This window comes from Tupaia chinensis, unplaced genomic scaffold, assembly GCF_000334495.1.
Source record: "Tupaia chinensis unplaced genomic scaffold, TupChi_1.0 Scaffold000117_2, whole genome shotgun sequence".
NCBI lineage: Eukaryota > Metazoa > Chordata > Mammalia > Scandentia > Tupaiidae > Tupaia > Tupaia belangeri.
Window position 1 is genome coordinate 5703476 of NW_006159583.1, and position 13631 is coordinate 5717106.

Below are 13631 nucleotides of genomic sequence, written 5' to 3' on the forward strand. Positions count from 1 at the left end.
GTCAGCCATGTGGGGTTCAGCCACCCTAAGCACCATGCCACCTGCTGGACCTGCAGTAATCCTTATAATCCCAACAGCATCTATTTCTGCTGTGGTATATGTAAGTAGAGGCTAAGGAGAACGTGGTGGACTGGAGCCGTCGACAACCTCAAACAGGAAAAAAATCTTACATTTTAGGTTTCAAAGGAGGTAGTGTTTAAGAGGCCAAGATCCAGGAGAAATGAGAATAGCAGAGCATGAGTGTGGCACACTGTGTTGCTTTCGCCTTTGAGGTGTTTTGTGAATTCTAACCTGCTCTGTGACTGGAACCTGAGAAACTAGAAAGAATGCAGTTGTTAAGAAGCTAAGCAGAGGTTTGCATTCTCACAAAGCTGCAGAGGCAAAAAGTGGTCTTCATGGGCTGCCAGAGGGAAAGGACCAAAATTTCAGTTGTGGCCTCTTTGCTGAAGGGAAAATCAGAAATAGACTGGCCTTCACAAAGGCTGAAATCTGAACTGTACATGTCACACCTAATCCGCTTCTACTCTGCCAGGCAGAAGAAAACAAGACCCTCTTTTGAAAAAAAAAAAAAAAAAAAAAAAAAAAAAGTCAGGTAATTTTTCATTTTTAGTTATCTCTCTTCAATAAAAATAACCAGACATGCCATGAGACTGGATCAAATAACTGAAGACAAAGTGGGAAGACTCACCCATAGTTAGTCTTGCTACAGGAAGTAAGAGATAAGGTTCTTTAAAAAAAAAAAAAATTCACCAGGAAACTGAAATTTGTGAAGAATAAAATGGAAATTCTAGAACTCAAAAATACAATACTGAAATTAAGAGCAATATTATGGTCTAATGGCAGATGGAAAACTGTGAAAGAGGATTGGTGAACTAAAAAATAGGTTGAGTAGAAAATTCTAGAGAAAAGCTCTAAAGGAAAAAAGAATTTGAAAATACAGAAAACAGTGTGAGTCATACAGGATATGATAAAAAGGTCTTAAACAAGTGTGATATGGATTCCAAGAGTATAGAGTAGAATGAATAAAGCAAAAGCAGTATTTGAGAATAAATATCATCAATACATTTTTTCCTTTTTAAAATTTTTATTTTACTTCAAGTTCTTTTATACATTCAATCACATTATTCAGCTTGCAAATTGAATATTCCAACATGTGTACATTTCTCCCCAGTCCAGCTGATAATACTATAAAGTTATCTTAAACAGATTATACCCCATTACTTTGTCCCATTAGTGCTTTCCTTCTCTATTTTTCTCCTTAATGTCCTTCCTCAGACTGTTCTTTCACCCACCCTCTTCCCACACTATATCTGATATTCAAAACCATTTACTGTGTTTATGCATTCCTTAGTCGTTCAGTTTCGGTCATAGAGTGCAAACACTCAATATATATTATGTGGAGACATACAATGTCTCTCCTTCATAGCCTGGCTTGATTCACTCAGCAGTAAATCTTTCATCCACTCTATTCTTCTACTCTCTGTCAAAAGCCGGTGTCTTATTGTGTGTGTGTGTTTGTTTGTTTGTTTGTTTTTAATGGCTGAGTAGTATGTCATAAAGTATATGTGCCATAGTTTTCCAATCCATTCATCTGTTCATGGGCATTTGGGTTGGTTCCACATCTTAGCAAATGAGAATAATGCCACAGTAGACATGGATGTGCAAGCACTTTTCTGATTAAAAATATTTCTGTTCTTTGGGTAGATATCAAATAGTGGGATTGCTAGATCATGTGGTAGTTCTATTTGTAGATTTTTTGAGCAATCTCTGAATTGTTCTCCACAGTGGCTGGACCAGTTTACATTCTCACCAGCAGTGTAATAGAGTTCCCTTTTCATCACACCCCTGCCAGTTCCTGCCAGCACTTACATTTTTTTTTTTAATCTTAGTCATTCTAACTAGGGTTAGGTGGGATCTCATTGGTGTTTTGATCTGCATTTCCCTTACAATGAAGGATGTTGAGCATTCTTTCATATGCCTTTTGGCTATTCATATGTCATCCTTAGAGAGTGGTTTTTTCAACCCATCCTCCCATCTTTTAATAGGGTTGGTCATCTTTTTTCAGGACAGCTGCTTGCTGTTTCTTGTGTATTCTGGTTATCAGTCTTTTATCTAATGCATACTTTACAAAAATATTTTCCCATTCTGAGGGATGTCAATTCACACTAATTACTGTGTCTTTTGCCATACAAAAACTTCTTGGTCTGATGTAATCCTACTTGTCTATTTTGGGGATTATTGACTGTGCTTTGGGTGTGTGGACAGAAGTCTGACTAGTTTTCCTATTTTTCCAAAATCTTTTCAAAAGGGGACTGGGGAAGTCATGCCCACAAACATTAACAGACCATTTTACTTTCTATTAACAGGGTTCTTCCTACCTCCTGTCCCTGGCATACTATCTTTGAGATGTATATTTCAACCGATTAGTGTATTCTTTTGCTTATGCCTTCCCAAGACACGGAACTTCCCTTTTCCTTGAGATGTAGATTAAGCCTTTCTCTAACTAAGACAGGGATTTTCCCTTGGCTTGGAAATAAACCGCATTAATTATTAATTATTAATTTTACAGTTGGTTATATTTTTTCCGTCGACAGGTGTCTTATTTAAGAAGTCTTTGCCTACCCCAGTGTCTCCCAGAGTTTCTCCAGTTTTTTTCAGAAGTAGTTTTGTAGTTTGAGGTCTTAGGTTTAGATCTTTGGCCCACCATGCGTTGATTTTTGTTAATGGTGAGAGGTAGGGGTTCAAATTCATCTTTCTGTAGATGGATATCCAGTTTTTCCAGCACCATTTGCTGAAGAGGCTTTCCTTTTCCCACTAGATTGTCTGATACCGTTTTGGTTGATACATTTTTTCTAAATGGTTGAAAGTCAGATAGACTACCTACATATAGGAGATGGTCAGACATGCAGCTTATGTTCTAATAATGGTTGCATTAAGATACAGTTACATGTTTTACACACTTGACTCTGTTCCCTGCAATTTATAGGAGCTACATACAGGGATTTTTGTAATTTCTATCATGTTTTAGGTAGCATATACCTGTACAATAGACTGACTAAAAGCCATAAATTAAGAACTATGAGCCAGTCATGTAGTGCAGTGGTTAAGCTTGGTGCACTGGAAGCCATATCCCACAGGGCTGGCTGCAGCTGGAGTCCTAGCCCTGGTGTCTTAAAAATCATGCTGGATATGTGTGTGCAGATGCCCCAAATTCTCATGGGATGGTAAATTGGAGAGGGAGTGCTTTTTTCTCTCTATTTTTTCTCTCTGTCTGGTGAGCACACACACACACACACACACACACACACACACACACACACACTGGCAAAAAGAAGAAAAAGAAAAAAAATACTAAGGTAACTGGTGTGAAATTTAAGTTGGATGCTCTGGAGTCATGTTGATTTCAGAAATATCAAGTGACATTGGGAACCAGCAGTTAGCGCAATGACTATGTCGCTGGACTCCCACGTAGTCGACCGCAGTTCGCGTCCCGGACCTGGTGGCTTAAAACTCACGCCGGGCACGTGTGCGTGCGTGCCCAAGATCCCCAGAGGAGAATGGAGGAGAAGGGATTGTGGCATGACCATCCCCCCTGGGGGGTGATTTTTCGCTTTCTGTCTCTATGTCTCTCTCTGTCTGTCTGGCGAGCGCACGCGCCCTATAGCAGAAAAACCTCTCAAAAAAAAAAAAAAAAAAAAAGAAATATCAAGGGAAATTAAAAGAGAACTGCATACATACTTTGAAAAACCATATTGTGTCCTATAGAAATGTACAACCATTAAAAGTGAATAAAATATTATAAAAGAAAGAGAACAGCAGAATGTTTTCCATTTCCCAAGCAGACACAGAGCAATTTAACAGCAGGCTAAGGAGAGAGGGACAATGGAAGAAGAGAGAAAACTAGAAAGAAAAACTGTGATTGAGTAAAATCTCTTTTTGTTGTTATTGTTTTATTTTCAGAATGCACATGCAGACGCCAGAGAGAGACGGCCTCAAGGGGATATGTCATATTACGATCCCTTCTCCTCCATTTCTCCATCCTGTTGGGATTTGAGACATACATACACAAGTGCCCAGTGTGTTTTTCAACCCACTGGAACCAGAACTTGAGTTGCAGTCAGCCATGTGGAGTCAGTTCTCAAGTAAAATGAGCAGGATGAAGAAATAGAGGGACCAGCACTTAGTGCAATGGCTATGTCGCTGGACTCCCACGTAGTCGACCGCGGTTCGCGTCTTGGACCCAGTGGCTTAAAACTCATGCCTGGCGTATGTGCGTGTGTGCCCAAGATCCTGAGAGGAGAATGAAGGAGAAGGGATTGCAGTGTGGCCATCCCCTCTGGGGGTTGATTTCTCACTTTCTGTCTCTCTGTCTCTCTCTGTCTGTCTGGCGAGCGCACATGCCCAATAGCAAAAACCTCTAAAAAAAAAGAAATAGAGAGGAAAACATTAGTGTGACTATGCACCACTAGTGAACACTTTCTCCCTCTCTCCTTCTCTCTCTGGGAAGTACGTTCATCCTCTGATAAAGTTTTTCTTTTTAATTCAAGATTAATTATGGAAAGTTTTTTAAAATTATGTTGTTGTCCTCCTGAGTTTATGGTAGTTGAGACTTTTACCTGTTATTAAACATGTTTCCTCTTCTCTTACACAGAAATCACAGCATATTCTAAAATGGTTAGTGGGATGTAAAAAAAATTGTGTACAAGGTAAAAATTCTTTGCTATTCTTTCCCTTAATACCTTTCACTCATCTTTCTAAATCTGTTTTTAAATTGATGTCCTCAGTGAATTCTTCCCATGCACCCTGTGATACTATGGTATATAAAATTTGGGTTTTGTCCATGGTTCCGGGCTCATAAATATTTGGTATTTTGTTCTTGGTTTCTGAAGCATCTTTGGAACAGCTACAGAGAGATAAAAGTGAAAAACACTCCTTTCGCCTATCCTTAGGTGGGTGATAAAAACCGCATGTTATCGAGGCTTTCAGTGTCCAATTTTCTCCACCTCTAATGTGAATGCATTCCTGTGAGCCAGAAATAATATCTAACAAGATTTGAGCAGAGAAAGGTGAGGAAAGGCAAATAAATATTTCCCAGTGTTGGATCTGGAAGATATTGAGTCTTTGAATGTGTTGATCAAATGGATTTCATAATGCACATTTTGCTATAAAACAGCTTAAAACTGAATTATTTGCTACTCAGTCCATTTACCCTGGGAGTTACACAACATGCACCATTTTCAATAACTTTTTACTATAATAATCCCCACCTGTTCAAGCAACAGAAATATACAAAGCAGTTTGATCTAGAAATGCAATATGTCCAGATACATATGTATTAAAGATAAATTAAAATACATTTTCATTTTTAAAAAAAGCATAAGTATGCATGGATTTCAAAACTTTTGTATTAAAATAAACACATGTTTTAATTCCATTTTCCACAAACTTTTCTTTAAAGAATTATTTATTTGATGTTTATTACCGTTATTATTATTATTACTTAATTGCTTTAGCGCACTTCCACTCACCAGAGTGAGACAGAGAGAGAAAGAGAGAGAGCAGCAAGCTGTCAGGTCAGGGACTTAAACCACGATGGGCCATGTAGAGTCAAGCACCTTAACCACCACGCCACCTACTGGCCCTTCCACAAACTTTTTGAAGTTCCCTATTACCTATGGTGAAAGTGCCAGGAAGATATCCTAAGAGCTGGACTTTATTTTATTTTATTATTATTATTATTATCGAGATTTTGCCTATAGGACTCATGTGCTTGCCAAAGAGACAGAGACAGAGAAAGAAAGCGAGAAATCATCCTCCCTGGGTGGGGGGGGGATCCCCCCTGGGTGGGGGGGGGGGAATGGCAATGCCACAGTCCTTTCTCTATTCTCTTTGTGGGATTTTGGGCACTCATACACATGCGCCTGGTGTGAGTTTTAAGCCACTGTGTCCAGGAATTGAGCAGTGGTCAACTACATGGGATTCCAATGACATAACCATTATGCCGTCTGTTGGCCCCAAGACCTGGGCTTTGAAAGAGAAATCAAAATATGTTAATTAGAAAGAATGCACAAAATCATCAGAATGATTACTGTAGCATGGATGACGGAAACTGTGTGCCCAAGAGAACTGTCTTTTTGTAGGCTGGGCATACTGCCTTTGCCGTGTGTGAATCATCTGTTAAGGCAGTAAATGGAGCATGAACATGAAAGGTCTATAGTATTGAGTAGGAAAAAAAAAAATCACATAATTGTACTGGGAATAGCTTTTAAGATGCTTTACTATAATGTATAAATACATTCAGGTTTAATGTTTTAGCCTATAAAGCTGCACCATGTGGCATAATGCAAAAAAATAAAGAAAGAAGAAAAAGAAAAAAAAAAGGAAAGAAATAAATGAAAGAAGAGAAAGAAAACAATATGAAAAAAGAAAAAGGAAACAAAATTAACTCCAGTGTTCCCCCACCTTTAATACTCCAATTCCAGAAGGATCCTCCTGCCAGAGTGGGAAGTTTGAATCACAGAGAATCCAGGTATCTGAATAAAGAGGCCCTGCTGGGTTTCCCACTCACCTATGACTAGTTCATGTCTATGTAATGAAGTCTCCATGAGAATCCAAAAGGACAATGTTTGGAGAGCTTTGGGATCACTGAATGCATGGAAATCCTGGAGGATGGTGCACCTTGAGAGGGTTTGGAAGTTCTGTACCCATTACTACATACCTAGTCCTCTGCATCTCTTCATCTGTGTCCTTTAAGGGATTCTTTATAAGAACTGAGTTCTGCAATCCTGCTCTAGCAAATTAATAGAACCCAAGTAGGGGAGAAGGCCATGGAAACCCCAGCTTGGAACTCATTGGTCAGAGGTTCTGGAGGCCTAGATCTCACATGGCTGATTCAGAGATTCGAGTCCTAAACCCAGTGGATTGAAAAACATGCCAGGTGCATGTATGTGTGCATCCAAAATCCTGAGAGGAGAATGGAGAAGGGATTGCGGCATGGCCATCCTCCCTAGGCAGGGAGTTGATTGCGGCATGGCCATCCTCCCTAGGCAGGGGGTTGTGAGTTCTCACTTTCCCTCTCTCTCTGTCTCTCTAGTAAGCGCATGTACCCTGTGGCAAAAATCTGAAGAAAAAAATTCTGGAGGCTTGGATTTGAGACTGGTGTCTGGATGGAGGAAGCAGTTTTGGACAGAGCCTTCAACGTGTGGGATCTGATGCTCTCTACCAGGAGATGCTACCCAGATAGAGAACGTCAGCACTGAGTTGGGTTAGAGGATGCCCAGCTGGTGACTGCTGCAGAATTGATTGCTTGTTCGTTAGCGGGGAGAAATCCCCACACATTTGGGGATCATAGAAATGACCTGTGTTATGACAGATGAATGGCAGAAAAATGGTGTGTTTTTCTGGACTCACACATTCTCAGTTATATTAGGGTTCCTGTGTCATTTCTCACTTTACACTTTTTACAGTGTTAATTTTAGTTAAAATACATTATATTGTCACTATGTCTGTCTCTCAGATTACATGGAGACAACCTTAAAGACAGGATATTTGGTTTTTATTTTGTATCTTCAATATCATGAAGATTAATAGTTAAATATGAGGGGCCAGCAGATGGCATAATGGTTACATCACTGGACTCCCACATGTCCAACTGAGGTTCGAGTCCCAGACCTGGAGGCTTGAAACATGCCAGGCATGTGTGCATACATGCCCAAAATCCTGAGACGAGAATGGGCAAGAAGGGACTGTGGCCTGGTTATCTCCCTGGGAGGTGACTTCTCGCTTTCTGTCTCTCTGTGTCTCTCTGTCTCTCCAGAGAGCTCATGCATCCTATAACAAAATAGCTCCAAAAACAATGAAAATAAATAATAAAACTTTAAAAAGAACTAAAAATAAATACTGAATACACGAATTAATGGACTACAGTTGCATTTCTGACTGTCTTTGGAGGGCATACAGTCCATGAAATTAGGATTACTGCAATATTTTTGCCTTGTTACTGATCTTAAAGAGAATACATTCAAATTTCATCACTAAGTCCATCAAATGTGATGTACATGTTTTGTAAATATCCTAAGTATAAGTAATCATTCACATTTTTTATTTACTAAGAATTTTTCTTTTTGCTATAGGGCGCATGTGCTCGCCAGACAGTGGGAGAGAGACAGAGAGACAGAAAGCGAGAAATCACCCCCCAGGGGGGATGGTCACGCCGCAATCCCTTCTCCTCCATTCTCCTCTCGGGATCTTGGGCACGCATGCACACGCTCCCAACGTAAGTTTAAGCCACTGGGGTCTGGGACTCGAACCGCGGTCGACTACGTGGGAGTCCAGCAACATAGTCATTACACTAACTGCTGGTCCCAAGAATTTTTCTTTTTAATAACAAAGAAATTTTTATTTTTATCAAATGCTTTTTTGCATTTCATCAGTTGATCATAAACTTTTAATCTTTTAGTCTCTTTTATTTATTTTTATTTTAATTTATTTTACACATTCAATCACATTATTTAGCTTGTAAAGTGGATATTTCAACATGTATACATTTTTCATCAGTCCAGTTGACAACACTATAAAGTTGTCTTCAACATTTCTTTGTACCATAAATGCTTTGCCTCTCTACTTTTCTCCTTAAGGCCTTTCCTCAGACTCTATTCCTTCACCCACCCTCTTCCCACACTGTATCTGGTATTCCCAACCATTTACTATGCATTTGTATCCTTTAGTCATTCAGTTTCGGTCACAGAGTGTGGACATTCGGTATGTATTAAGTGGAGACATACGATGTCTATCCTTCATAGTCTCTTGAAATAGGGATTTATAGAGACTAGTAAGTGACAGGGAGGTTAAAATGCTGGATCCCACATTTCTGGCTGCACAACTGGAGTCCTGGACCCAGCAGTTTGAAAATGACACTAGTTGCATATGCATGCATGATGAAAATCCCAAGAGCAGCATGGCTCTCCCTGCTAGAGGATATTTCTCACTTTCCCTCTCTCTGTATGGCAAGAGTACACGCCCGCTAGCAAACAACAAAATCAAAACAAAACAGAATAAAGATATGCAGAAACTAGTTGTCTAATGTTGAAACAAAACTCCTTTCCTGGCATAGACTCCAATTATGATGGCCCATCTTTTCACGTGATGCCAGTTTTGGTTTTTAAGTCTTGTCTGGGATTGCAGAATATTGCTCATATGAGAGCGTGTCCTCTGATTTTCCTTTTTTATTGTCTTTGTTATTGTACTTTTTGAGTTTTTGTAGTGAGAGTATTCCAAATAAAACATTAAATTTTAAGTGGAGATTATAAAACACAAGTTTCTCCTCTGTGTTTATGCCTTGCACTACAGGGACTCCAATTATAGGTGTTTCACGGTATGGGATTTGGCTCTGCTTCCTGGGAGTTTTATGACTAACTCTTCAGACAGTCATGGAGGTGGAAAAGTGACTTATAAATAACAAGTAGCATTGTCTATCATTAATTTTGACAAGGACTAATATTCAGACACAGACTGGGAAATAAAGAGATGTTAGATAAATTGCAGAGTAAGGAATCTTCCATGGCAGTTAACAACTTTGCAAAAAATTTGCTTGAAGATAAATTCTTATGAGAGTTAGAAAATTAATTTCAAATTATATTCTAAATTTGAAAACAATAAGAATAATGATCAACAACAGGTAATACATACTGAGCATTAATAGACTGTATACAAGATTACTGCACAGGTCCAAAAGTTAACATTAAAACAGACATGCAATGGCATGGAGATAATAGTATTTGATTCAGCCTAAAGCATCTTTTCTTTCTCTGCCCGGTTATATGTGATTGAACGAGAACAGCGCCACCCCGGATGTAGGCAACCCCAGCATGACCAGCTCCTCTCCTGCACCCGGGCCCCTGCAGCTCTGCTACCTCCTGGTCATGGTTTCCATCGTCCACTTCAAGCAGCTGCACTCCCCCACCAACTTCCTCATCGCCTCCCTGGCCTGTGCTGACTTCTTGGTGGGTGTCACTGTCATGCCCTTCAGCATGGTCAGGTCGGTGGAGAGCTGCTGGTACTTTGGGAAAAGCTTCTGTACTTTCCACACGTGCTGTGACGTGGCATTTTGCTACTCATCTCTCTTCCACTTGTGCTTCATCTCCATCGACAGGTACATTGCGGTTACCGACCCTCTGGTCTATCCGACCAAGGTCACGGTGCCGGTGTCTGGACTGTGCATCGCCATGTCCTGGGTCCTGGCGCTGGTGTACAGCGGGGCCGTGTTCTACACAGGCGCCTATGACGACGGGCTGGAGGAGTTTACAAATGCCCTGGATTGTGTGGGTAGTTGTCAGCCTGTTATTAATCAGTTTTGGATTTTGATAGATTTTCTATTATTTTTAGCACCAGCCTTTGTTATGATAATTCTATATAGTAACATATTTCTTGTGGCTAGAAAACAGGCCAAAAGGATAGGAAATGTTAGTAGCAAAGCAGAATCACTATCAGGGACTTACAAAGGTGGCAGGTCCGCCAACAGAGAGAGAAAAGCAGCCAAAACCCTGGGTATCACGGTGGTAGCATTTTTGATCTCATGGTTACCCTATATGATTAATTCTTTCATTGATTCTTTTCTGGGTTTTATAATACCCTCCAGTGTTTATCAAATACTTTACTGGTTCAGTTACTATAACTCTTCTCTCAATCCTTTGATATATGCTTTATTTTACCCTTGGTTTAGGAGAGCAATAAAACTAATTGTAAGTGGTCAAATATTAAAAGAGAGTTCATCAACCAAGAATTTATTTTCTAAATCAGCCTAAATTTGAAATTAAGAATTTTGTTGATATAATGGAGATTTAATCTTTGTAAGTTTACAAAATACAGAGCACGTTGACGCTTTAGCTCGAAATGCGCTTACTCAATGATAATTGACTCAAGATTTATGTTTTCCACTTTCTTCAAATCTATCCACTTCCTGGTTGTGTTAGTTAATTATTTACCTCTTCTGGGCCTTTCTTCATGCTTAACTTCTGTCACTTCCAGTGGTTTCCTAGTTCTCTGGTCCCTATCAAAGTCTCATATGGGTATCTTTGTCTAGATAGGATTGACCCTGCTTTCTGTTACAGCAACTTGTTTCTCAGGGCTTGGCCTTCTGCAGCTCTCAGCAGATCCCCAGATGGTGTACATCAGCCACATCAGACTCAGGACAGACTCACAGTGTATATGCTGGGGGATATTCTGATAATGTGGGAGAAACATGAGGAATAGCCATATTTCTGGAATGGCAATTGTCTTATGTGAATGTTTTTTTCATCCCATGATGTTTGTTTTGTCTTCCTGTCATAACATTGAGCAATTTTCTATTTTAATCTCTCTATAAGCACTATCTAAAGTTTTTGTATTACTGGTGTAAAAAACACACATTTTACATTTTTATAGGAGGGTAGGTCACTTAAGAAATAGTGATGGCATGTATATCAGGTCATTAGGAAACTCACGACTTTCTAGAAAAGCAAATACTTTGGGGGAAAGTATTATAAATTATCTTTCTTTGTATAATTTACAAAATGAAACTGATTTCTTCTAGATGTTAAAAATTTTAAAGAATGAATTGTTTTTTAATCATTTTTAACTGGTAGAATCATAGCAGAACATCTGTGTGGAGTCACTCATTCAAATTAAATTTTTTTAAATCTCAAGAGAAAACAACACCAAGTTAGGAAAATACACCTTAGAAAACTATTGGTCCTGTACATGATGAAGAAAGGAGTAATAGCTGCAAAAATAGAAAAAGTCTTCTACAAAATAGTAAGACCAAAACCAATACCCCAGTACACACACACATAAAAAAAAAAAAGGAAATTTTGCTAAGAAAATAATACAGAAAACTAACAAATGCATTAAAATGCCAAATTTACAAATAATCAAAAATGCTAACAAAAATATGATAGCATTTCAAATGTCAAGGTAGCATATATTAGAATGGTTAATAATACATGATGGTAATTACAGTATGAGGAATTCAGAACTTCTAGCATGTTCATATTCATTTCACGGGGATATATTTTCATATGCCCTTTCTGAGGAGCATTAAAAAATTGTTATAAGAATTTTAAAAGTGGCTGGCTCTATAGCCTAGTATTTCAGGAAGCCAGATTCCACATATCCAACTGCAATTCAACTCCTAGCTTCAGCATCTTGAAAAACATCCAGGCTTGTGTCTGTGCATGTCCCAAATCCTTAGAAGATGGAAAAAAGATGTGGTGAGACTATGCCCCATGGATGGAGGGAGGCTTTTGCTTCATCTCTTGTCTCCATCTCTCTCTGTGTCTCTGTCTTTCTCTGGAAAGTGCAGGTACCCTCTGGCAATTAAAAAAAAATTTAAAGATAAATATTCTATGCCCTTGAAGTTCCATGTCCAACAAGTTACCTGAAGAAAAGAGTCAAGTAAATGAGCAAACATGACAATATATTTATTATACAGCAATTATTAACTGGAGGAAAACAATGTCAATATGGGCTAATTTAAATTATATTATACCTATATAGTGGATTATTATGAAGCCATTATAACATGCTAAAGACCAGCCATGGTGGCATTGTGATAACGCAATACTACCCATTGTCAAAGCCACAAGCGAAAGTACTTGGTCCGTGTCCTGCAGTTTCCCTGTACTCACCGGGAGTGTGCAACACTGCATGATCCTGCCTGCCTGAGGCTGAGGCTGAGGGTGGAATATGGTGCAAAGACCCTGTTGGGAGTGACTCTTCTCTTTCTATCTCTCTTGAAATAAATAAATATATAACCAAAATTAAATAAAGAGCTCAGAGGTTTTGTGTGAACTGATATGGACAGAAAACAACAAAATATACTTTTGACAAAAAGGGAAACTCTAACTCGGATTATAACATATTATATGTGATATGGTACATTCATATGTATATATACATATGAATGTATGTACACACGCAAGCATCTTTAAAAATTATATTGAAAATATACTCTATGGAGTATTACTCAGTCACAAAAAAAAAGACAACTCTGGCTTTTGATAGAAAGTGGACAAATATGGAAGATTTAGTGCTGAGTGATAATGCCAATGTTCTCTGAATGAGCTGAATGAAGTTTTTTGTTGAAAAATACAAAATAAAGTTGGTGGTAGCATTTCAGATATCTCAGTACTGGTTTGAGCTGTGAGTTTGTGGTTTTTTGCATGTTCCAATTTAAGAATATGATTTGAGGGCATATTTTTTTCTTACCTAATGCAACTAAATGGTAGCTGCATTGGTATATTTTAGGAACTATATCTGAAAGCAATTAAAATGTCTTTCTAATTACAGTTTAATGTTGTTGAAATACTTTAAATGTTTTGCAACAGGTCTTTAGGTCCTCCAACTAAACTTCACTAATGTTTTTTCAACTTTATATAATTCTTTCCTCCAAGAGCAAGAGAGAGAGCAAAAGAAAGAGCCACCCACATCAGAACCTTCAATATGTCCCTAGATTCAGCCAGTCCTGGCTCATTAATACCTGTGTTGAGGGAGGTGAACTCAGAAACAGCCATGCAGGTCAGCCTTGCAAAGTGTTTCTACTGTGCCACCTTACAGGCTCATGAAATGTTAATTTTGCTCTGCATTCAGAAGCATGG

General features: G+C 38.7%; 1 protein-coding gene across 1 annotated transcript; it reads left to right on the forward strand.

The window, feature by feature from the left end:
* The first annotated feature begins 8956 nt into the window (after positions 1-8956).
* LOC102490270 (trace amine-associated receptor 6-like) lies at positions 8957-10802 on the forward strand. The gene is made up of 2 exons (XM_006144371.1): positions 8957-9008; positions 9910-10802. Exons 1-2 carry the CDS (start codon positions 8957-8959, stop codon positions 10800-10802), a joined length of 945 nt encoding a protein of 314 aa, XP_006144433.1.
* The last annotated feature ends 2829 nt before the right edge of the window (positions 10803-13631 follow it).

Bases quoted from the DNA above. Each gene is read 5' to 3' on its own strand.
- LOC102490270 (XM_006144371.1), top strand. From the start codon at position 8,957: ATGGCTCTCCCTGCTAGAGGATATTTCTCACTTTCCCTCTCTCTGTAT. The intron at 9,009-9,909 runs AGAGTACACGCC...TGCAGCTCTGCT, and splicing joins TTCCCTCTCTCTGTATGGCA to ACCTCCTGGTCATGGTTTCC.